We start from the raw sequence: 26,479 nt of genomic DNA, 5'->3' as shown, positions 1-26,479 counted from the left end.
ACAAAATTACTTTAACTTAACTCAATGAAGCCTACTGTATCATATGAAATACCCAAACTTCTAAATTATCGACATGATTAAAACTTTGCTGAAATACTTGTTGCACTCATCTTCTACTGTACATGTGTGGGCATCTTTACTGATTTTAATAAAGTAATATTGTTAGTAATAGATGAGCACTTCCTAGACTGAAGCAACTTAGGTTTACTTGATTATCAATACATCATTTTTAGAAACATCATGTTAAAATTTGAGTATCAAATATCAGGTTTATTTGTTTATCTCCCAGTCATCATTGTATTTTGATACTATAATATTAAATGTTTTGCACTCACAATAAAAACTTTAGAACTTTGATCATAACCAAACGAAACATTTAAATATTATCTTACTAAGTCATATTATTGGGAGATATCAAGTCACAACTGATATTTATTTTATTTATGTTACACTGTTATAAAGATCTCACTGACATTACATTACAAGCTATCAGAATTTCATCTTACATTTTAGCCATATTAATATTAGCAACTGCACCAAATTGCATATATTTGCTCAGTCTGGGCCAATAAACTGAGGTGTTTTTCTTGAGTATGAGCTCCATATTCTCGCTATATCATACTGAATAAATAAAAGCGTAATGTCTAATGGTCAACAAGAACACATATCCAAGCATTTTTTTATATTTGTTCTAAACTGTCTCATTTTAATATATATATATATATATATATATATATATATATATAATATAATATATAATTTATAATTATATAATAAAATAAACTGAAAATATATTTTAAAAAATGTATTCAAAATATTGATGAATACCACAATAGCATATAAATAATACTATACTAAAATTTAAGAGAGCGATAGACACAGCAGTATAAAAATGTTTCTGTTCTCTCTCAGGGTCATGTGGTGTTTGACGCCCAGGGTTCCAGAATGGCATGGACCCTCATCGAACAGCTGCAAGGTGAGCAAAACAAAAGTAATTTTATGATTTATTTCCCCCTGAAAACTGTAAGGTACAGATATAATAAAGTGTAAATGAGCGTGAGTGTGGACAGCAGGTGTAGCCTGTATGCATGGTTGCTTCTGCTCAATTCTAAAATGATGAACGACTGTGCGATCAGTGTTCTCGCTCCATTTGGAGAGTAGCACAGGTGTCAGGTAAAACACTGTTTTTCCTGGGTTCAAAAGCTCCAGAGCTGTAATCATTTTGCCAAAGCCAGAGCAACGACTCTTGAATTGTTTTTTTAGCTCAGTATCTTTTTTTTCACCGCTCTCATGCACTCTCAAAAAATGATTGAAGAGAAAAAAATTACATGTGCATGAAAACTTAATACAATTCACTGAATATTTTAGTAGACACGGTGGTTCAGAAGAAGCCACTCTTGTATCCATACTAAATTAGAATTCTTTTTAAACCCATTCATTTTTGTCCATTTTTCTTTTTAAGATCCATCATTTTGGGACATAGTTTACATATGGATATCAATGCGTAATGTTGCACTTAGTATATTTTTCTTTACTTTTCTTTTTTCGTTGGCCAATATGACATTGGTTTTGGACTTTATACAGACACCAGATGCAGTGCTACACAAAAGAAAAAGGTTTCTGATGCCATCATAGGAAGGTGTATTTGAGTCAAATGATGGGGTAAACTGTGATATAGTGAATAGTATTCAGTTGTTAATGTTATCTTAACATGGCACAACTCTTTAAAACTGTTTCTAGGTCACTTATATGACTGGAGTCTTCATCTTGTAGGAGCCTGTATCATTTTGATCATATTTTTCAAAAGAGCCATGGATTTCTTTGGGTCTAAAACTTTTGAAAGTAGAGAAATGCACACTTAGCTCACCCTGAACGAAAGTAAGAATTCAAAACAGAGTAAAAAGAAGTGAGATGCAGTAGTCTTCTGTGGAAAGATACCTGCTTCATTGTACTTATGGCAGAAGTCGCTGCTTGTAGGTGTTTTAAGTCTATCTGTGCCCTACATTAGCACATCTTTGCTTTATATTCCATGCAGAACTCTTGACTGTGTGCTTTTCTGCATGTACAGTCTGTTTGAAGTCCCCCTACACCACTTCTGTGAGGTTGAGATCTTGTATTTCAATCGATAGCCCAGCATTTCGTCTTTTTTGAGACTATTTTTGTGGTTTTGCTTGAGGGTTTTGAGTCATTTTATTGCAAGGTCTGCTTTGTACATGTCTACATTTCAGCTTTAGCTTTTTGACAGACTGTCTCACGTGGTTTAGTCCTCTGGTACAATGTGGGATTCATGGTTTACCCTATGATGCCAAGCTGACAGGGCCTGAGGCAGAAAGTAACCCCAAACCAATAAAGCTTCCACCAGCACGCTTTACAGTTGCTGCGAGGGTCTTTTTATCAAAGCGGTCAAATCACTTTTTGGTCTCCACATGTCTGGCATTGTGACCAGTCGGCTCTACCTTTGTCTCAGCTGTCTAGGACATATTGTTTCATTAGTTCTGATTCATAACTGTTTGTAAACCTGTATTAAAAAGTTACAAATGAAAATTGCTTACCTGCATAAGTAATCAGGACCTTTTCTATTATATTAAAATTGAGTTCCTGAGGAAACTGCCTCAGGCTTCCAAGGCAACTTAAAAAATTTATTTCAGTTTACATCTTCTTTATATGTTTTTAATAAAGTTAGATTGTTTTAATATATTAATTATATTATTAATATTAAATGTTAGTAATAATATAACTAATTTTAAGTCATCCTGCAGCCCCTTTTTGCTGAAGGCTGCCACAAGAAAATATTTAATCTAAACAAATTTGTACTTCTAAGTTGAAATTGCGTCATGTTGAAACATTGGGAATTTATAAATAATTCTGTACTCCTTACGATGCCATTTTTATTCTTTCCACCAACCGCCAAGCCTCATGCACAGATATGGGATATCAAAGAAGGAATACATATATTCTGCCTTCAAAAGCCAACCAGATGAAAGCATCTTAGTAGATGGGATGTTATGCAAAAATTGGATTCAGGCGTGCCTGGCTGCCTTCTTACCTCTGTGTAGGCAGCATTTTTTAGGCTGCGATTTACCGCATTCCTGTGTGTGCGGGTCTGATGGTGAGGTTTAAAGAAGTTAATTAATTAATACATTTCAACATATGATTTTTATACTGAAACATGAGCACTAAAAGTGGTAACACTTTATTTTAAGGAACAATTCTCACTATTAACTAGTTGCTTATTAGCATGCATATTACTAGCATATTGGTTGTTTATTAGTACTTATAAATCACATATTAATGCCTTATTCTGCATTACCATATTTTATATCCCTAAACCCCACTCAATACCTAAACTTAACAACTACCTTGCTAACTATTTAAGGATTAGTTTATTTCCAGTTAAAAAATTTCCTGATAATTTACTTACCCCCATGTCATCCAAGATGTTCATCTTTCTTCAGTCGAAAAGAAATTAAGGTTTTTGAGGAAAACATTCCAGGATTTTTCTCCATATAGTGGATTTTAACGGAGACCAACAGGTTGAATGTCCAAATTGTAGTTTCAATGCGGCTTCAAAGGGATCTACATGATCTACTCAGGTCTTATCTAGCAAAATGATTGTCCATTTTCTAAAACAAATTAACAATTTATATACTTTAACCACAAATGCTCATCTTGCACTCGCTCGACCTCACGCATTCCATAGTCACATTGGAAAGGTAACACGTGACGTAGGCGGAAGTACCGACCCAATGTTTACAGAGCGAACATGCAAAGAAGGTCAAATGCCCTTTACAAAAAAAAAAAAAAAAACACGATGTCGGATGATTTTGGAGGAGAAAATGAGATGAAGATTTTCGCCCTACCCTACCTTTTTGAACTGAAGTACACAGACAAAGAACAGGTTTGAAAAGGTTGACGTGTGACTTTTTTGATTACGCAATGCATGAAGTCACGCATGGCAGAGCTAGTGCAAGATGAGCATTTGTGGTTAAAAAGTATAAAAGTTTAAAAGTATATTTTTATTGTTTTTAGAAAACGACCAATTGTTTTGCTAGATCCTAAGCTGGGATCGTGTAGAGCCCTTTGAAGGTGTATTGAAACTGCAATTTGAACCTTAAACCTGTTGGCTCCCATTGAAGTCCACTTCATGGAGAAAAATCCTGGAATTTCTTTTCAACTGACGAAAGAAAGACATGAACATCTTGGATGACATGGGGGTGAGTTATCAGGAAATTTTATTCTTGAAGTGAACTACTACTTTTATAAGCAGCAATATTAGGAGTTTATTGAGGGAAAACTCATAGTTAATAGTGAATATGTGTTGCCTATTCTAAAGTGTTACCCTAAAAGCATTAAATGACATCATGGTGACTGTATGAAACCAGTTTCCTTAGGACGTGCGCTCATGCATGAAACTGGGCAGCAGCACAGCTGACTTTGGGCATATAAAGTCTATATAAAGTCCCAGAGTTCACAGTGCATGACGGAGCAAAACCTGCACCAGGTTCAAATATCTCTCCATAAACCTCTGGTAGAGTCGTGTCAGTGTATAAATGTGGATGCCAGTGTAAAAGGTTGATGGTATTAAAGGTTCACAGGAGCACAGTGACCTCCATTATTGCTCAATGAAAGGTTCTGAAGCTGCTACAACTCTTCATGAATATGGTAGCTTGGCCAGATTGGGCTTTTGGCCTAGTTTGGCAAAGGTTAACAAGAATCCAAGGCCTCATCACAGATGTTTAGAGCCTTTTTGAAGATGTCAGTATTGTGGGATTGAAAGTCTAACAAGGTAAGCATCGTAAGAATGACCGGTCAATTTCAAAACCATCTTTTGGAAAGAAACGTTTATACAACCAGCATCTGGAATACCAATGGAAGCCACATATTCCATGCAGGCTTATTTCCAGACTTAAGTATTCCATTTGAACTTCCAGACATGGTGACAGGGGCATCTCTCCCTTCATTTGCTTGTTAACCTCCTCGAGTGACGAGTGCATTGTGACTGCAACCTCAGCTGTCGCACGCAGATTGGATCCTTTTCTCTCTCCTTTCGTTTGTTTTTGGTCTTTGTATTGGCGTCGTTTCAGAAGCTGTCTTTTTGATCAGTGTGCCTGTGTACCCCTGTTCAATCTGTCACATCTCTTTGTGTCTCTGCCGGTGCCCAGATCCTACGTCAATCCCTTTTTGTTTGACACAATAAAAAATAGAACTAGATTTTAACATTTTCTGATGAAAATATGAATAGTTGCCCCTCCAGAACTCACTGCCACTCTGCTACAGTGTTGCAGTAGTCATTACAGTGTGACTGCTAAGGTGTTGTTGTGCAGTTGCTAGGGTGTTTTGTGTGGTAGCGTTGTGAATGTTGCGTACGTTGCTGGATGACATTAGTTTCAGAATGAAACTGTAGAAAGATCTATAGCCAGAGACCAAACCGAGCTAAGCGGATACAAGCTAAATGGTGGAAATTACAGTCTTTTAGGTGTTTCTTCTCTACAGCGCTTCCGGAGCCTTTCTTTCTTCCTCTATCTCTTTTGCCTCTTTTTCAAGTCTCCCAGGGGGAAGCCCAAGCTGACTGGAGTAATTATGCTTAATGATCACCTGATAATTATAATGGTTCTCACTTAAGCTAATTTCTCGTTGTGTTTGGGGGCGGAGGCCCTCAGAGCCCTGCACAGATCTCTGATGCCCGCCAGTGTGTGTTTGAGAAAGAGAGGGAGGGCGTACACGAAAGAAAACAGAGAATTGGAGCAGGAGGGAGAAAACGTAACAGAAGATAAATTCCTCTGTCTTACGATCCTCGCTCGAGCACTGCTGATACGGTGGTACGCAATTACAGCGCTCTCTGTATAGCTGATTTTAAGGGAGAGCGACCCTATTGTGCATTCTCATCAAAAGCTCTGCTGATACGCCTGCTGGAATATAAGGATTGATGATAGATCTGTTTTCAGTCTGTTTGTCTAATCCAAGTGTTGTTTGGTCTCTAAAGGCTGACCTAAATCTGATCCAGCCTCACCGTATTGATTTACAGCAATGTGTAGACATTTCTCTTTCCTTTGTTCCTCCCTTAAAACTGTCCTTTTACCTGTTTTCCACTTCCCTGCATCTATGAAAGTCAATGTGAAATCAAAATGTAACGTTTACTTTTGTAAAATATATTCCTGGTCTTTTTGTAAATGATTTAAAATATATAACCTTTTCCACATCTGAATGATTTTCTTATTTTTGTTTGTTTTAGTTCACCTAAGCAGTGCAGACTAGTTAATTTTAACCAACAGCCAAAAAATGTAGTCATTACTTTAGGCTACTGGCAACCCAGCTTTTATAAAACCTTGCCGATTTAGTGCTCATTACTTTGAATGTTAGAAAAAGTTACAGCAATAATAGTCCATGATCTTGACAATAGATCTACAGATCCTGACCCTCAGCCTCTTCAGAAGTGGGTGGAATTGGGAATCAAGAACTGATTCTTTTTCAGATTTTTTTTTACCAAAAAAAAAAAGAAAAAAAAAGAATGATTTTTATAACTTTTGTTGAATTTCCACTTTATAAAAATAATACAAGAGAAGCAATAAATAAAGACAATAAATTAGCAGCTTTCTGTTGAGTTGCATGCAACAACAAACATTCAGCACAACCAGTGTAGTCTGATTCACAAACAAATGATTCATGACTTTAAGGAGTCAGTCAAAAATACTCAGAAATCAGACTCAAACAGATTACTTGTTGTTGTGAATCAACTCCAATTGTCAAAAAAGTTTTAAACATCTGACTCGGACACCGACCCCTAGATATGACTCAGAATTAAGAGAACAGGGAAGCCCTGTTCACATTGACAGCATGGTCATGATGACTTTTCAGGTTTCATTTAATCATCCTTATTTCATTCCAAACCCATAAGACTTTCATTCATCTTCAAAACACAAATTAAGATGATATTAATATTCTCTCATATTTTTTATCCATTCTTATCCGTTCATTGGCAACGTGTCTTCTATATAGGCACGATCGCTTTATATGAGGATCAGATTGAGTTTAGGTTCTTATTTACATATAAACATTCAAACATAGAGCACATCAAATATGGTAAAGAGAAGCTCAAATGTACGGAGTATTACATTCCCCCCAGAAAACTGCATTTCAGTGCTTTTGCGAGAGAACATTAAGCTTTTTGGGGGAGACGCCTTAATACTCCTGCGGAGAAACTCAAACTTTCTTGGGGAAACACACTACTTTTTCAAGGAACATAAACACACTGAATATATATTTTCCTCCCATCTCATTTTTTTTGTCCCCGTTACCTTGTCCCTGTACAGATGTGCTTGTTTGATGCTTGAGAACAAACCCCATTGGTCTTGTGCTTCAAGCACGATGTGCTCTATACATGTGTGTCAATCAAAAGCATAAATGAAACCTGTTCATGATATAAAGTGATTGTGTCTCTTCAGAACACTTGATTCATATGGATTTTGTTTTCAATTTTAATGTTTTAGTTGGATGGACTATCAATTATTGAGACAATATTAAAAATCTCTTTATTTGTGTTCTGAATATTAATATTATTAAAGTCTTACAAAACGGGTTTTGAAGGATGAGAAAATGTTCATTTTAGGGTGAACTAGGCAACACAAGGAAAATGTTCATGTTTGCATGATGTTTCGGGAATGCTGAAATAAAGCGTTTTCTTAAGTGCATGTTAACGGGGTCACCCTGCACTCCCACTGGTAGTCACCACTTCGCATCTCTGCTAATTTGCATAAAGCTGAATTCCCAGTGGATAAAATGAAGTCAATAACAAAACAAACAAAAAATTTTCCTCCTTAAATATCCTGTCTCAAAAACATGTCACATTATAGAGGAAAAATGTTTTGCGAATGCCATTTGATGTTGACTCAAAAATATTTCTGAATCGCACTTCTCTACCTTTCTCTCGGCAGGAGGAAGCTACAAGAAGATTGGATACTACGATATGACCAAAGGCAATCTCTCTTGGTATGGGAATGACAGGTGGATAGGTGAGGACACATTCGTCTCTCTCATCTCCCATATATGCTCTTGTTTATCACTGTCTCAAGCACTTTTAAACCTCCTCTCACACAATCACTCACATTATTACTCTGGCCACTCATCTGCATCTCTCCCAGTGTCACAGCTGCACATTTTAAGCCCCGCCCCCAAAACGAAGAGAACCGCAGACGACAGACTGCTACGGGGCGTTAATCAATCAGTCAGTCAAATTCTGTTTAGCATTCTGTCCGTGAGGGTAGCCGCGCTGTGGGAGCTCTGCACAGCTCAACAAAAAAAGACAAATGAATGCCATTAGAAAACCGCCAGGAGTTAATTCCAATCATAAATTGAGCAAGCACACTGATAAAAATTGCGTGCAATATACAATGAGTGATGGTTTCATTTAATCTTTTTAATTGTATTTGATGACCAGTTCACGCTCAGTGTTGCTGATGGTGCACTGAGAAGATGCCAACTGACAGCTGAAAACAACACAAATCAGAAACTGCCCGGGCTGTTCCCCAGCTGCCTCCCAGCACATGCTAACCTTGACTGGACGAGCACGAATCATCCAATCAGCACAGACATCACGACGTGCCTCAGCTGATTGTCATTGCCTGTTATTTAAACTCTCACAGGCTCCGAACAGAGCTTGCGGTTTTGAATAACATCCTTAAGCTTTGTGATAGCAGCCTGGGTTTGTTGGTTTATAATATTGGTGGTGCGACGCCACATCACCGTGCTCATTATGTGACCATTTCTATGCCTAGACATTTCCCTAGATGTGCTCTCGGTGGGCTTATGCTGTTTTGAACTTGCTTATTAGCTTATTAAAAACTCAGCGAAGCAGCGAGCTCCATGGCAACTGTAGCACGTCAGCATTGCGAAATGCACTAATTGCGTTTTTTTTCACAAGCCGTTCCGGGGAAACCTGTTTTTCATTTATTTACCCAGCTTGCAACTGGGAATAGTGCCCACAGCATTGTCGTATACCCCAGGTGGCTTGCAGAGTCTGGCACCTTTAACTTTTGCATTAGTTGTTTATGATAGATCTCTTTGGAGGTCATCGCTTTAACAGCAACCCTTGACTGTGCCAGACTGCGGGTCGCAGCGAGTCTGCCGGTGAGGCGAAAGGCCGCCGTTTGATCGTGACGAGGTGAACAGGAATGCGAGATCATCAGAAATAGAAGATGTTAGACAGATGACCCTTAAGGCGCAAGTGCCGCCCATCACCACCCAACTTTTCACCTTGCCGCAATGGTCACTGACGCTCCCGGATGGCGTATTCCAGAGAGACGGCAGCATGCAGAGCTAAAAATAATCAGTGCTGAAATAAAGGCCTCTTGAAGGAGAGGGTGACTTTGCTCCAGATTGGATGGCACGTGTTGACCAATCGTCGCTCGTTAGGATATTCTCCCTCTCGGTCATACCCACTGCAAAGTGAAGGTTACGTCCCTTCATCTCCCAGCTGAGTGGCAACGTTTTTGTTTGAATCTTTATGTTCAATTGTTTCTCGCTGTTACCATCCACTTCACTGGCCTCGCTCGTTCTCTATTGCTCTCCCCGGTCGCCCCTGACAACCACTGCATCTGCGCCTTTTTCTCTCATTGCTGGGTCTTGGTCGTCATGGCAACATACTGTCCCGATTCCACCATCAAGGACAGGGGAGGTATTAAACAACATGAGCTCTCTGGCCTGATGGATGCACACACATTTACAACCATGTTCATTGTGGACCTGAATTGCATTAGAGACACCTTGAAATCAATATTTTACTGTATTTACTTTGTTAAAGGGATAGTTGTTCCAGTTGTTGTTGTTGTTCCAAACCTGTATGCGTTTCTTTCTTCTTTTGAACAAAGGAAGAACACATATTTTGAAGAATGTTGGTCACCAAACAGTTAAGGTAGCCATTGACTTCCATAGTAGCAAAGAGATAGTAGGGAAAAAAATACTATGGAATCAATAGCTACCGTCAACTGTTTGGTTACCCATATTCTTCAAAATATCCTTCTTTTATACTCAACAGAAGAAAGAAACTCATACAGGTTGGGAACAACTTGAGGATGAGTAAATGATGACAGATGACATTTTTGGGTGAACTATGCCTAAAGATGAAAATTCTGTCATTAATTACTCATCCTCATGTCGTTCCAAACCTGTAAGACCTTCGTTCATCTTCAGAACACAAATTAAGATATCTTTGATGAAATCGGAGAGCTTTCTCACCCTGCATAGACAACAACGCAACTGACACATTCAAGGCCCAGAAAGTTAATAAGGACGTTGTTAAAATAGTCCATGTGACATCAGTGCTTCAACCATAATTATATGAAGCTACAAGAATACAACTCTGGAGAATGAGCGTCGAAGGCTGACATGGAAGAGAAGGAATTGTCAAGTAATGTCGTTTTGCATACAAAAAGTATTCTCGTAGCTTCATAAATTAAAGTTGAACCACTGATGTCACATGGACTTAACGATGTCCTTACTACCTTTCTGTGCCTTGAACAGATTTCGTCAAAGATATCTTAATTTGTGTTCAGAAGATGAACGAAGGTCTTACGGGCTTGGAACCACATGAGTGTGAGTAATTAATGACAGAATTTAAATTTTTGGGTGAACTATCCCTTTAATGCACAATACTGGTCTTAACAGTGCATGTAAACAAGTTTTCATCATAATAATAGTGCACCGTCTCTGAAATGACTTCAATTTTTGGCTGACATCATCCCCAGCTACGTTTTACAATCGAATCAATTCCAAATTAGATCCAAATCAAGTTTCACTCAGAAATATTTCACTTTATGGAAGTAAATGGGTTTCCAACCCCATTTCATGTATAATCGACACCTGACCGACTGCTAATGTCTATGAATTGTGTTATCCGAGTAAATGCGTTTAGTCAGTTCCTCAAGGATTGCAGCTCCACACGGATCGCGAGTTAATTTTAACACCATAGCAACACTGCAACATTAACATTCTGACCTGAAACACCATAGCAACCACTTTCTATTTCCACAAACCACTTAAACTCATGTGTCGTGCCATATCACATCCTGGGTCTGTCTGTTAAGATTGTTCCAGCATCAGTGCAGCTCCATGCTGTTACCCAGCATCCCAGGATCCATCTGTTGGCCGTCTTGTGCCCTGAGCAGTCGCATTCGGTTGGATCTCCCACTCTCCTTAAATCAATATCAGCGAGATCCACGAGGGAGATGGCCTTATGTGAACTTCTAATTAAGACTGACAGTCGCTGCGCTTATCAGATGCTCTGGTGAGGGGTTCCGGTGGGACCACATGGGCAATATGAGTCCTGGAGCCGGGCTTTATAAAAACAATCAGCTCTAGAGATAGATGTAACAAGCCGTGTGGTCCCCAGCCAATTTGTCACTCGCAAAAGAACGTGACACCAGTGCACGTCTTATGTGCTGCCCACCCATTGAAGGAAGCTGACCACAATGCACCCCGTTGTCCTTTGTTGTTGCCAATTGGCCAGCCGATTACCCATCTGGAGGCAGTGAAACAGTCTGCGATGGTATCGCTTCACAGAGACCAGGGGGGAGAAGCTTTAGTCAAATGGCAGTGAGGTGAAATTCGATAGCTATCGCTCTGTCTGCAGACTCTAAAATGCAGCCAGTTTATCAAGAGAGAGAAAGAGAGGCAGAGAGGGAGATAAAGTGACTCATTTGTGGCTCTGAAAACAGAGGTTCAGAGCTGCTCTCCTTTTCTTTCTTTTGTTCAATTATTCAAATATACATGATTATTGCACAAATAAGTAAAAAATGAAGTAAACATGCTATGTAAGTTTAACCATTTTAAAGTATTTTTTATATACTATTATTTGTGTTTTTACTGTACTACTTGTGTTTTTACTGTACAATTGTTTGTGTACTTTATGTGCAAAACGTATGCCTCAGATTCGGGTATTTGGGATTTTTTGAAAAACCTTACATTTGCAAACTAGTCCTAGGTGTTTCACCCAATCGGAACCAAACCAGTGCCAAAATATTCTTTGGAGAGTGAATATCAATCATTTTCAAAAAAAAGTTGAACTTTAAACTCGCCGTCACAACGGGACTCCAAAATGTTCATAAGGTGCGGAGTAGGGATGCAACGTTACTATTTTTTCAGATCCGATCCGATCCAGAAAATTCTGAGTATCAGCCAGATTCTGATCCTATCCGATACCAGCGCAGTTTTTAAAAAAAAATCAGTGTAGAATTTTTATACTTATGTGTTGACCTGATCATCACTCTTTTGTAAATGAAAAATAACAAATGGAAAAATATATAATCATAATCTATGACAAAAATACTATTATAGGTTACACTTTATTTTAAGGTGTCCTTGTTACAGAGGATTTATACATTTAAGTACTGAGTTATACTAATTAACTACATGTACTTACTATATAAGTAATTAGGGTAATTAGGATTAGGGTTTGGATTTAAGATTACTTGCATGTAATTATGCATAATTTATTGTTATTATAATAGTAAGTACATGTAACGTGTAACAAGGACACCTTAAAATAAAGTGTTACCCTATTATAAACTAGGATAGGGGATAATTTAGCAGCAAAATTATTCTAGAAAAATCATGAGTGCACAATTTTATCAAATCTAAACATTTAGTGAAATAACATTATTTAGTGGGGAACAAATAAAGGTGAATAAGTGTAGGGCTAAATCTGATAAAATGTTACACATTGCTCTTTGTATTTTTGTAAAATACATATAATCTATCAAATATAAACTAAAAAATTAAAAGACATTTCTTTTAAATGTATAGCACAGTAATGAAGGCAGCAACATATGATAGATAGGAGTCCTATCATAGGACAGAACAAGAAACGCTATTGATAATCTTTCATTGCACAAAAGTATTATAATATGAAAAGCTCCAATACAGAGCGTCACAAAGCGCTTATGTGCATCTCGTGCTCAGAATGATGTGCTTGAAGCAACACAGAGTCACACGTAGAAAAGTTCAAAGTACAAAGGAAAGAGATATTGATGCATAGTTTATTAAATCTTTGCGATAGTTTGAGCCTTTTCTTTTAACAGTTTTAAATTTCAGTTACTGTGCGCTCTTGGAGAGAGTTTTATCGTCTCATCTGACCGATATATCCGATCCGGCAGAAAGGTATCCGGCAGTATCGGAGCCGATACTGCTACTAAGTATCGGATCGATGCATCCCTAGTGTGGAGCTGCTTTTACTGAAATGCCTATAACTCTTGAATGGAAAGAGATATTGAAACTCATATGTAAAAGCTCAATCTGAGGTCACAGTAAAAAAAAGACTTCAGAGTTTGGCCACTTGATGGAGCTATAACGGAGGGGTGGGTATGCTATGTCTTTGTCCAAAGTGCCACAAGAGCCTATGAGGACATTTGTGTATCTCAAAAAACTTGGCCACCATTGACCAACTTGTTGGGCTTGTTTGACTCATGGGCCTAGAGGTCTGTAAGAACTTTAAAGGGGTGGTTTACTGCTTTTTTTCTTTGCTTGATTGTGTTTATGGGGTGCAATATAACATGTCTTTGTGTTTCGTTTGTTAAAAAATGCCTTATTTTTCATATATTTCACCTTTATCGTAAGCCGCTTTCTCCTCTGTCATTTGAACGACTGGTTGACTTCCTGATTCTCTGAAACCACTCCCTCAGAAACAGGCAATGGGCTCAGATTGGTTAGTTGGGCCGGTGTGTTGTGATTGGCTAAACTGCGTACTGCACATTGTCCGGAAACTTCACGCCCATTACCTTCATGGGCGACAGTTGCATGTGCTGCGGTCAAATGTAAATAATGGTGTCAATATTGCCGTATCAGTTTGAGCCAGAATCAGACCCAGAAAGCGGTAATGAAGAGAGTCAGCAGAACTTCCGCAAGCACGGCTCTTACAAACGTTTCTGAATGGAAGTTTGCTGTTGTGATTACATATGATTTTTTGAAGTTTGTACACGTTTGTCTTATACACACAAAATAGCATCGAACTAACTGGCTACTAAAGCCAGCGTTGGCATTTGTTTACGTCCTTGATAAAACTAAAACATTACATCTGAAATTATACATGCAAATACATTTAAAATGATGAAATCTTACTTACAGGTTGTGGCCCAACAACTGCTGCCTCTGGTTTTAAAGTCGGAACTGCTCCATGTTTTAGTAATAGTTTCTGTGTGAATCCGGCATTGAACTCGTGTAGATTCTGGAAGCTGTCTTCCGTAAAATGCGCAGCACAGAGAGCTAAATTAGGATTGTAATTGTCAGGAACATAATCAAACATAAAGTTTAACCATTGTTGACGCACTACAGCGTCCGTAGGAAGCCCGAACACAGAAGACCCAACAGCTGGGTGAAAATAACACCGTTTCGACGGCATGGCTACAACTCTCCACTATAACTCTTCCTCTTCGACAAAGCCGCAGAACATGGCCTTGCCCCCTCTTTGGCATGTTCCGGAGGGAGGGGTTGATGCAAATTTATGGGTTTTTTACGTATGCAACCCGGGAAGTATCTCGTTGTAGTCCCATATGAGTCGTTTTTGTAGGCATTAAACTTCCTGATTTTTAAAAGACGATATCTCCGCTTATGTTGAACTTTCAGCGCAGCAACTTTGCAGATACTGTTCATGCACCAACAGCAACATTACACACTATTTAAAATGACAAAAGTGAAATCGCAGTAAACCACCCCTTTAAAAGAAATACAATACTCATATCATCTGATAGATCTCCTCATGCTGAGCAACTTTGCCTCAAGAATCGCTGCTGTCTAACAAATCCTTCATTAGATATTCTTGATTATGTAAAAAAAATCTACTTTTGCGCACTAGTCCTAGGTTTTTCACTCAACCTCAGTATAAGCACTGCAGCACAATTCTCTGGACTCTCTAGGTCAATAATTATGCAAAAAATTTTGAACTTTACCTTTTGGGTAGCTATAACGAGGTCGTTTCTAAAAGGGGGGTGTCCAAATATACCCAAAAGCCTAAAAATCCTAAACAAAAACTCGAAACTTCACGAAACTAGGTGAGCACATGCAACAGATGATTCTAAACAAGCATGCAAAGTTTTATGGAGATCGGACCATAGGTGGTGCTATAACAGTTATAAAAATTATATTTGTATAAATTACCCGGATTTTCCAAAAATGCTTTTTTAAATAATTGATTTAGGTGGTTAGAGGCTTGCTAAATAATATCCAATGTCTTTTTTCTTGTTTGTTTAAATGCCTTAAAGCACTTGAACACCGATAATTATTAATATTCTGTTTAGCTTTATTTTTATATAATTTTTAGCTGTTGTAATTTTAGTACTTCAACTTAAAATTATTTTATTTTGGTTAGTGGCTTAGGCAACATTTCATTATTTTTTTCTTTTGCTCTTTCATGTAATTTTTGTATTTTATTTTATTTCAGCTTTATTTAAATTAACAAAAATAATTAAAAATTGTTTTCATTTTAGTTAACCATAACAACACTGATCTTAGCAGTTCCTATACGTGCTTTTTAGTTTTTATTATTTGAAATAAGCTTTTTTAGATTTTTGGTGTACATTGTAGTTTTAGTGTAGGTTTTTTGTAATGTTGTTATGTGCTTTTGTCATTTTTAATATGTTTTATATTTATTTTTATTTGATGCTATTTTTACATTAACAAAAATGATTTTATTAGTTTTTTCTTTTAAACAATTTTATTTTATATCTTTATATTTATAAAATACAAAATTATATTTTATTATTAAATTTTTATTTTATATCCATGCTTTAGTCCCCTTCCCCCTACCTCTTTCTCTAATAATTTCTTCCAAAAGCCCTTATTTAGAAAGACTAAATAGCTAGAACCTCTAATAATGTTTTTAATCTTATTCATGAAAGTATTGGCAAATTATTTCAATGTAATACTGTATAAAATAATCTAATACTAAAAATCCTCATTTCCCTCTCCAGGCTCTGGTCCACCTGCTGACCAAACTGTGGTGATTCAGAAGTTCAGATATCTGTCACAAAAACTTTTCGTTTCGGTGTCTGTTTTTGCTGGCTTGGGCATTTTAATGGGCATCATTTGCCTCACCTTTAACATCTACAACAGCAACGTCAGGTATGTTTAGTTGTGGATGGGAATATACGCTCCTGCCTGCAGGCGTGTGTTCATTTATATTGCCTACTCACGTGTGAGTTCAGTGCAGAGGACAGAGTGATACATGCATACAATTAGCTGGTGCTTCCAAGGGTCACATTCACATATTTAAGCATTCCGTGTGCGTAGAAACACGCCGGTTTCAAACAGGCTAATGCACTATGAATAGCGATAGCATTTCACACATATTCAAACTCCACCAACACATTCAGACTAATGTTTGGTGTTTCAGTTTTTTTTATTTTAGTGACACTTAGACTTTCAACAAGATTTTCTCAGCAGACAGCTTAAGCTAATACCCTGAACACTTACAAATCTTATCATGCATGTGAGTAAATGTGTGAGCACGTCTATGAATATTTGTGTGATAAAAAGACAGAGGAGTGTATGTTCTGTGAGAGATTAACTGAATGAGCTGAATCAGAGTTCACTATGCTAACAAAAATTACCAAAAAGTACAATGGAACACCATATTATATAAAATATGCATGTGGTAATCATTTTTAGCTATCACAGTATATGGCAGGCACTACATTAGCATCTGTTCAATGTATGAACCTGTTTTTTGATCTTTTTGCAAATTCAGCAGTATGTATGTCTATATGTAAAGGTACATTCAAAACTCCCAGCCGTACCTGAATAACATGACGGCAGTGGGCTGTATGATGGCTCTGGCTGCTGTTTTTCCTCTGGGAATTGACGGACTGCATGTACGCAACTCTCAGTTTCCCGTGGTCTGTCAGGTAAGCGCTCAGGCATTCTGGCTAACGCCGTTTTGTCATTTATATTGATGGTATTTATAGTACAAGCGACTGGTTCTATAAAACCTCCCTGAACACTCTTCTTCAGAAGGGATTTAAGGAGACATATCAGGGAGTTTTTTTTCCTCATTTAATTTTTTTTCCCTGAAGCACACTGATAATGTTAGTCAAGGTTTCTTGCATCAAACAAATATGAATTATTTAGTTTTACACGACCATTTTTCACCCTCTCTCAGACCCTTAAGTATTAAACAGACTTGTTTCGCTGCCTTGCTTTCAGACATCTATATATATGCCCTCTTTGCTTACACTTACTCATAGGTCACAGGCTTGCCGTCAGGTTCAATTTAGTTTGCACCATCCCTTTCTTCAGTAACAGTATCTTAGCAAAGCCCGAAGATCAGAACGAGCTGTTTTTGCAGCTTAATTTTAATAAATGCACTTTTATTAAAGTTTTAGTTTTATTAAAATTTTCTCCTATTTTTACATTTAATTCACCTTTGGAGATATATAACACTCAATTAATCTTAATCTTTAAAATAACTAAATCTAATTTAATAACACTGAATTTTTCATGTTGTACATTAGAATGTTGTGACAAAACGGAATACAATAAAATTTGAATTTTAGAATTTTTAGGATTTTAATATTGGCCATTTATTGTTTGCCTCCCATAACATTAGAATAATTATAAGCTGATCAATACTGGCAATAATTTTAATATTGGCGCATCCTTGTTATATTTCAGTAGTTGTACTTTGAAGTCTTTTAAAGTTAAACACTGAAATATTGGCTTTTTTTTTTAGTTCCGTTTGTGGCTGCTTGGACTTGGCTTCAGTTTGGCTTATGGAAGTATGTTCACGAAGATCTGGTGGGTTCACACAGTGTTCACAAAGAAGGATGAGAAGAAAGACAAGAGAAAGGTGAGTAGAGAGCCAGGGTTATTATTGCTAACACAACTAAAATCTTAGTTGATTTCAAAAAATAAAATGAAAATGAACACGGAAATTTTTTTTTTTTTTAAATATTACTAAAAACATATAAGTGGTACTAAAATAAGACTGTGTGAGGTTAATTTGAGGTGTTTCAAAACAGGGTTTTAAACCCTCACAGGGATTTACTCTTCACTTGTCGTGTCAAGGACTTTCAGTATGCTGCTGGAATGATCAATATATCATAGTGGAATTATTGTTCTTTATAAAGTATATATCTCGTTCCTCTCTGTTATCATCGTTAGATCTCCATCTCACTTCCACTGCCTCTCTGGCTTAGCCACCGTCTCTCTGTCTGATCTCATAGAGATGGGTCCCCCGTTGTCCTTGAGCATCCTTAAACAGCACATTTATCATACAGCACAGTTCGATGAGCCCTCCATACAGCCCCATGAGCCAGCAGTCACTTCATCACCACTGCAAAAGATAGTTTACAATCGTAATATGTTTGATTTTTTTGTAACACTTTACAATAAGGTCCCATTTGTTAATGTATTAGTTAACACCAGTTAACAATGAGCAAGATATTTTTGCAGCATTCATTAATCATGGGTAACGTTAGTAAATACATATACAATTGTTTATTGTTCATTTCAGCCCACAGTGCATTAAATTTATCAATAAATGTTGAAATGAACAATAACTAAGAGTTAATAAAAGCTATGCAATGTTAACTAATGTAGAGTATCTTAAAGGATATTTTTCTTACATTTTTTATGAATCTGTACATATACTTCACTAAATTGTGATGCATTATGCTTAGCAAAATGAAAAAAAGTGTCATTATCTTAATTTGTTTTCTCAATGAAATGTATCTTATTTTAAGGAGGTTTCAATATTTTATGGAAAGACTAAACAAAAATATTAAGAGGGTGATGTTTTGAAGTGCAGACCTCACATCACCAATCACACAAATGCACAGCAGCCATAATAACTAAAATAAGGAAAATATAGAGATAAAGACAGAGGAGAAAGGTATTTTCAGGATAAGTACATAATGCCTATTATTGAGCATTCATGAACGTCCATCTAGTAGTGGAGAGGAGCTTGTCATGAGCCCCTGTGGAGTGCTCTCTCTCTCTCTCTCTCTTTCTTTCTATCTTCCTCTGCACAAAGAAAGGATTCAGAGATTGAGGAATGATCTGTGATGTGCAGTGGGGCATCAAATTGACAGCTTAGTCATTTTCAAACGTGCTTCTTTTGACTGGGGCATCACTATTGAGAATTTTTTATGTTAAAAAGAAAAGTTAAAAAACGAACACAAACTGAGCATCAGTAAGTTTGTTTGAAGTGGATTTTTCAAAGTCATTGTCAGGGATGCAAAAGGGAAATTTTGGAATAAAGAATAATTTCAGAATTTATTATAGACCATAAGACAGAAAGAAATATTTGGGACAAACATTCTATTTTAAGTACAGAGGAACTCGTGTTGGGGATTTTATGGTGTGAATTGTCATGAAAATGTCCCCTCAACACATTCAAAACAAGTTAAATACCTCGGATAATGTCTCATGAAATGCCAAAAAACAGAACAGAAAATAATTTAGACTTCTCTCAGTTTGTAAAGACATTAAGATGGAAGCCAATGGGGAAACTGTCTATTGTGAAAGTATAGCCACGAGACTAACCAATCTTTTTTTTTTTTTTTAAAGAAATTAATACTTTTATTTAGCATTAACACATTAAATTAATAAAAACAAATGACAGTAAAAACATTTACTCTACATTGTTACAAAATATTTGTATGTCAAACAAATGGTGGTATTTTAAGCTTTCAAAGAATCAAAGAAGAAGAAGAATCAAAGAATCTTCACACTCTCAGAAATAAAGGTACAAAAGCTGTCTTGTTTTACCTTTTCAAAAGGTACACTTTTGTACCCAAAAGGTCCATATTGGTACTTTAAAGGTACATATTAGTACCTAAAGTATCTGTATTAGTACCTACAAGGTGTAAAAGTGTAAAAGGTACTGCCAAAGTGACAGATTTTGTACCTTTTTTCTGAGAGTGTTGGATTAAGCAGCACAACCATTTTCAAGCATTTTGATAATAAGAAATGTTTTTGACAGCAAATCAGCCCTCAAACCTTTGAGTAAAGTATATGTGTTAACAGACTAATGTAAATTATTACTAATCTTGTCTGTGCAAAATTTCAATTTCTGTTATGACCAAAACTGTCCAAGCAGTAAAACAAGCTTAACTTGTTTTGAACCCAGAAAATCGTCTGGCTATGCGTGAGTTCTTTCATCCTGTCCGTTGAAGGTGTGTTTGAGGTTTATGAGCTCTCAAAAGTGACGATAAACAATACGAGTCACAGAGAACATAAATGCTTTTTATGTTGCTCTTTAAATAAATGCTTTTTATGTTTAATTGCTCACAAACGCCATCCCCGCGACAAAAAAAGAATGACTATTGATTTTGTTGTAGTGTTATGGTCTCAGCCGAAATCCATTAAAGACACTTTCCTTACTTAAACCATAAAGCTCGGCCACCGTGTGGCGGATTGAATTGGCATCCTGTTAATGGGCCATTGTTTCCCCTTCAAGCTCTCTGCACTTACGCTCTGTGTGATGTCATGAATCACGGCGCAAGCTGTGTCTTTCACTGTCCTGGATGGAAAGTTGATTCACTGGTCTTTTTATATCCCAGCAGCACCTGGAGCCCTGGAAGCTCTATGCCACTGTGGGAGTCCTGCTGGTTATCGACATCCTGTCCCTTATGATTTGGCAGATCGTGGATCCCCTGCATATCACAGTGGAGGTATGGCAGTTTTTGTGTTTTTCTTGAATAATGCACAGTTGGATTTATTATGTTTGGACTCAAGGTGCATATAAGCAAAATGTTGAATGAGCTGCTGTTCTGTTTCTCTTTCTATCTGAGCAGAAGTTCACTAAAGAAGCACCTAAAGGGGACGTGGATCAGCTGATCGAGCCTCTGCTGCAGCACTGCAGTTCAGAGAAGATGAACACATGGCTTGGTAAGAACTTCTCTGGGTTTGACACTGTATTTGTTCACATTGCATCCGGTTCTGATTTAAAAATAAAGGTTCCATATTGGCATGATGGTCGGTTTTGTATAAAACAGGCGGTAAACTGAATTTTCTTTGAAAGAGATGTTTGTGTATATTTTCTAGCGATCATGCTGGTTGTGATTCATCAAACGATGATTAAATGATATGTAATAAGCGGTGTATATCCAGATGCGCAGTGTAGTCAAGCACCCTTAAGACATTTTAAAGAGCTGTCTGGAACACACTGGAGGAGTGATGCTGCATATTTCCAGTAGCGTACGACAGATTCCCTTGAGAAAAAGAAGCGAGCTTAATTATTTTCAGTGTGAACTTATAGTTAAGTAAATATTTGCAAGTATAGTTTAAATATATTTATATTTATAAATATGAAAGTATATTTTAAATAAAAAAACTGTGCAAAAATATATATAAAATATTAAACGACCACTTAAGTGTACTTAAAAAGAGTACACTTTCATGACTGTTTCTTAACACACTCACACTTTTCAAAAGTACTCTTTGTATAAATCACTATCTTTTAGAAATCTTGTTTTTTTATGAGTGCTGACTAACATACTAAGTATTTGATTATAACTGGAACTGTGTGTTATTCAGTATTACATTTTAAATGTACTAAATTGCAACTTCATTACAAATGTGTAATTACAAAGGTGTTAAAATGACATAGACGTTTCAGTAGAGATGACATTAGTTTATAAGAATTAGTTTGCCATAAATGTTTGTCAGTACATTCAGCAGTATTTTAACCACATTTCAAAGACAATAGAAGTAATTGTGAAATTACATATACAGTACAGATGTACTTAAGTCCTACTTAAGTGATTTAAAAAAGCACTCTAAAGTTCAGCTAATTGCATTTAATATAAATATATTTAAACCATAATACATTTTCATTTAATTGCATGTAATTAACGTGCAATTAAGTATCTGAAAACATTACAGTCAATTCGCACTTGAGTATTAGTTACAAGTGTATCTTTATATAAGTATGCAAAAGTGTAATTCTTTTTCACAAGGTTTAAGTTAGTCTGCTGCGTTCTTAATGACCTAATGCTCAGAACTGACCCACAAGACAGGATACTATGCAAATTGTGGTCAGCGTTATTTTTTGACCATGTTTGCATCATTACCCGATTTGCATAATTTCTATATTAAATCAGATACTAAAACAACACAGATGGTGCATGCAAATAAACGAGACTAATAGCTATTGTTCGTTATGATCTTGTCATGGTGTTGGACACACACAAAAAAGTTGCAGTCTGAACAAAGCCTATAAGCCTGTGAGTGAAAGTGATTTAATGAAGGAACCCCAGTGGTTTCGACCTTCAGCCTCTCTCCTCAGGTGTTTCCTACTTGTAAGTGTTTAACTAATTAAACAAATTAATTGCTACCTTTATGAGACAAATTGGACTGGCCTTGCTCTTCCAGTTACGGTCAGTAAAATGAGCCTTCGGTGTATTCTTCAGGCAAAGTCCTTGAGAAACGAGCACAGCTGCCCGTAAACAGACCTGTCATACAAATACTTTCTGTCATAACAGTTTCTCTGCATAAACCATTTAGGGCATTTGGTCCAAGGACGCATGGACGGCAGTGTCCTTTCACGACATCTGGATGAGAAAATAATTGATCGCACAGAACTAAAACAAACCAAATATAGCAGAGTTCTCAGTAAGATCATAAAGTGTGGTGTGGATGTGAGGGATGAATGGTTAGATGCAGACAAAAGTCATGAGAGCAGACAGCGCCTGCGACTGACTGATTACCCTGTCAGTGTGATAATGTCCACCTATCATGTTTGCATTGGCCTGAATACATCATACTGGTGGAAATGGATGGACTAATTACATAGTAAACAGCTCACCCACTCAGGTAGCACCATTTTTGGTCACATCCAAAGGCAAATGAACTTGGAATTACTTGAAATAATCATCTGAGAGTGAGCTGGTTTTTAGCAAACACTGTTAAATTAAATCTGCACCCCCCGTCTGTGACCTTCATTACACCAGCGGTGTTGTTGACCGAGGATTTAATGATCAGACAAGAAGGTGATGATAAATAATAGACGAGCAACAGCCAGTAGTAACAAATAAAAGCTCAATGAAATATGCATGGTATTGTTGTATATTGTTTTTGAAACCCATAAACTTGATGAGACTTTGATTTGGCTTGATTTAATAAATATTACAGTAATTTACACTATCATTCCAAAAGTTTGAGATTTTGAAAGATGTATTGTCACAATTTAAAATAACTGTTTTCTATTGTAATATATTTTTTCCTGTGATGCAAAGCTGAATCAAAGCTGAATGCAAAGCTGAATCTTTACTCTTCAGCATCATTACTCTTCAGTCACGTGATCCTTCAGAAATCATTCTAATATGCTGATTTGATATTTGATGCTCAGTAAATATTTCTTAAAGGGGTCATATGATGCTTTTTTAAAGATCATTATTTGGTGTATTTGGTGTAACAGAATATGTTGACATGCTTTAATGTTCAAAAAACATTACTTTTCAAATACTGTACATTATTGTAGGTCCTCTATGCCCCGCCTCTTTCAAACGCTTCGTTTTCTACAAAGTCCCTCCTTCCGACAAGCGCAGTCTGCTCTGATTGGCCAGCTGACACAGTGCATTGTGATTGACCGAACACCACAAGCGCACATCAGAAATGTTATTCCCCTTACCATAATTGTGAACTTCAGCTTTCAAAATAAAAGTAAAGACAGTTAATAATGTCCTTAGTTTTACCATCAGTTCAAGCCCTAGAGGGGAACAGAGTCACGTGAGACACAGTGATGAAGCTCGTATGTGTTTACAAACAAGCTGCGATTAAGAAAGCTGACTCCACTGTGATGTGACCCTGTCTCTCTCTCTCACACACACACACATACACACTCACACACACTATGCGCAAAGCTCCGCATTTGAACAGTTAATAGCAAATACTTAAACTAATAACAAAACATACTTACAGTCGCTGATTCAGAAGCGCCAGATTGTCATAGCAAAATCAGAATTACCTCCTCTCCTAGATTCACGAAACGGTCGTCCATAAAATCCGTTATGATAACATCTGGGTTGTGCTGATCTGTTGCAAGTCATCCTAATGATTACTAAATGCATCTACTTTCGGAAGGCCAAATAAAGTGCTTTTGCTTTCGCACAGAAGCACACAGCGTCTCTCTGACACAACTGCTTCTACACTACTGCGGTTACTGAAACCACGCCTTCTTTCTTTGCGTGAATATTTGGGCGGCATTACGCAAATATTTCCACATTGTGACGTAGACATGTGGGGTCGTGTTTGAACGAGCCATTTTAGGGGGGCGTGGCAGAGTCTTAACTTTGATAAAGAATGTGTCTTTGGTTTTGAGACTTTAGTCTTTGCAACTTCAGAGATCTCATCTATGCACAATCAGCTTGTAACACACCAAAGAGAAAGGAAAACTTGAAATCGCATCATGTGACCCCTTTAATGTTATCAATGATAAGGACAGTTTAAAAGCAATGTGAAAACTGTGATGCATTTTTTTCAGGATTTTTTAATTAATAGAAAGCTTAAAAGAACAGTATTTATTTGAAATAGATATTTATTATAACATTATAAAGGTCTTTACTGTCATTTTTTGTCAATTTACTGATAATGTAACAGCAATTGTCACTATTGATTACAAACCAGGTTGTCCAATGTGCTTTACAACAAAATGAACAAAAGACTTCAAACTTTTGAATAGTAGTGTAAATAAAATATACAATATCTAGTTATTTTGGTATATTATAAACTAGAAAAAATACATATCATAAATATAGCATCTGTGCTTTATTTGTTTGTATGGCCGAACAAAGCAAAACTGGCGCATCAATAGTGAGAGCTGAAGTGATTTGGGAGGAAACAGTGATAAGGACGATAAGGATGTTTGGAAACCTGTTTATTATTTTTCTCTCCGTTTTGTCTTTTAGGTGTCGTTTATGGCTATAAGGGTTTACTGCTGCTTCTGGGTATTTTTCTGGCTTATGAAACCAAATCTGTGTCCACTGAAAAAATAAACGATCATCGAGCTGTTGGGATGGCCATCTACAACGTCTCTGTGAGTCTGTTCGTCTTTTTATACTTATCCCTCTGGACATTTTAAGAGCACCTTGGGTAACATTTGAAATGTCAGTCGTCACCCAAATATTGTCCAATTAAAAGATAGAACTGTTTAGCTGACGTGACTGAAATAGCACCGCGTTGTTGTTTTTTTTCCTTTCATTGCTCAAGCTTAGTTGGGAGTTAGCGTGTGAATTGGACACAGCGTCTGTCTGGAGCTGTTGTGTGTCACAACACACTCATAAGCAGGAAGAACATGCCTGGAGCTCTTCAGTGTGGCTCTGCTAGATTTGATGGAAGTGAAGTGTCTGAGCCTGCCATCTCGAATGCTGTCCAGGGACGCAGAGCTTTCCAGAGGACAGGGAAAGGGGGGAAAAAGAGCTTCCCCTCATCAACGGGAATAAGTGCGCACGTCAGTTTGACGGGACTGGAGTTCTAAAGTAGTTAGAAAACTCAAGTAAAGTGGTCCCTCAGTAATGTTGAAAGTTGTTTGTTTTTGCACATCGTCTCGTCTGTTCCGCTTTAGCATTTCAGTGCCGCCCCACGGCTCACGAGTCAGGAAAGCAGCACGTACCAAGCTGATAACGCACTCAGTGTGGAGGGTAAATACACGGGAATCTACTTTCATTCGCCATAAAGACTTCTGGTCTGTTTTCTATGGCGAAGGTCGATTGGAAATAAAGCACAAAGCTTTTGTCCATCAGCTTTTTCATTGTAAGCTTTTAATTTGAAGTGTGTCTCTCTTCATCTCGGCCTCCGAGGATTATCCATTATACACTGAACCCAATTTAAGCTCAAATTGAGGGAGAGACTTTAGATCAGCAAGGGGCCGAATTTTGCATTTTAATCTTTTCTCTCTCGCTCTCTTTTTTCAGTCGCTGGTCGACTCCTGGCCCTTAGCAAATGCCCATTCTGCTAAAGAAATGATTTCAGATGCCATCTGCCATGCCATTACGAACTCCATCACTTTTTAGAATTTCAGCTGCTTGGAGGACAATAATAAAGACAAGAGCGCACAGCAAACTGTAAAGATTTATTGAACTCATATTCTGAGGACTAGTTTGACACCCGAATCAAGAAACAGAATGCATGGAGGTTTTTGAAATATTATTTATTTGGAAGAGACCATGTACAATATTAAACATAAATGTTTTAATTTGATGTTTAATTTGATTGGCAGGTCACCATTAATAACCTCCTCTCAGTAAAATAACATAGAACGATTTCTGCATGATGCATACAATATATAGTCATAAATACTATAATGTACTTATATGCTCATAATAAACATATGAGTTTAAAAGAATAGTGCACCCAACAATAAACAGTGAATAACAACTTCAATTTAGTTTTTTTTAGTTTTTTTTTTCTCACTCAAAGCTAGAATGTTAACTTTTATCATGCTTTTGTGGTATTTTTAAGGATAATTCACCCAAAATTAAAATTACATCATCATTTA

General features: G+C 37.0%; 1 protein-coding gene across 8 annotated transcripts in view; it reads left to right on the top strand.

The window, feature by feature from the left end:
• Positions 1–26,479, top strand: part of gabbr1b (gamma-aminobutyric acid (GABA) B receptor, 1b) — a 125,710-nt gene that overhangs the window by 88,984 nt on the left and 10,247 nt on the right. For 4 of the 8 annotated variants that reach the window (XM_058754317.1, XM_058754320.1, XM_058754319.1 and 1 more), the window contains 8 exons: positions 913–976; positions 7,932–8,009; positions 15,954–16,104; positions 16,754–16,886; positions 17,711–17,827; positions 20,544–20,654; positions 20,778–20,871; positions 24,891–25,018. In XM_058754317.1, the coding sequence (XP_058610300.1) occupies positions 913–976; positions 7,932–8,009; positions 15,954–16,104; positions 16,754–16,886; positions 17,711–17,827; positions 20,544–20,654; positions 20,778–20,871; positions 24,891–25,018 (876 nt within the window). Of the gene's footprint in view, positions 1–912; positions 977–7,931; positions 8,010–15,953; positions 16,105–16,753; positions 16,887–17,710; positions 17,828–20,543; positions 20,655–20,777; positions 20,872–24,890; positions 25,019–25,196; positions 26,392–26,479 lie in introns of those variants that run through there. The other 4 variants (XM_058754318.1, XM_058754322.1, XM_058754323.1 and 1 more) reach the window with 3 other exon arrangements.

Source organism: Onychostoma macrolepis, chromosome 19, assembly GCF_012432095.1.
Source record: "Onychostoma macrolepis isolate SWU-2019 chromosome 19, ASM1243209v1, whole genome shotgun sequence".
Taxonomy (NCBI): domain Eukaryota; kingdom Metazoa; phylum Chordata; class Actinopteri; order Cypriniformes; family Cyprinidae; genus Onychostoma; species Onychostoma macrolepis.
Note: the sequence above shows the minus strand (reverse complement) of the source record. Positions and strands in the feature narration are given on the sequence as shown.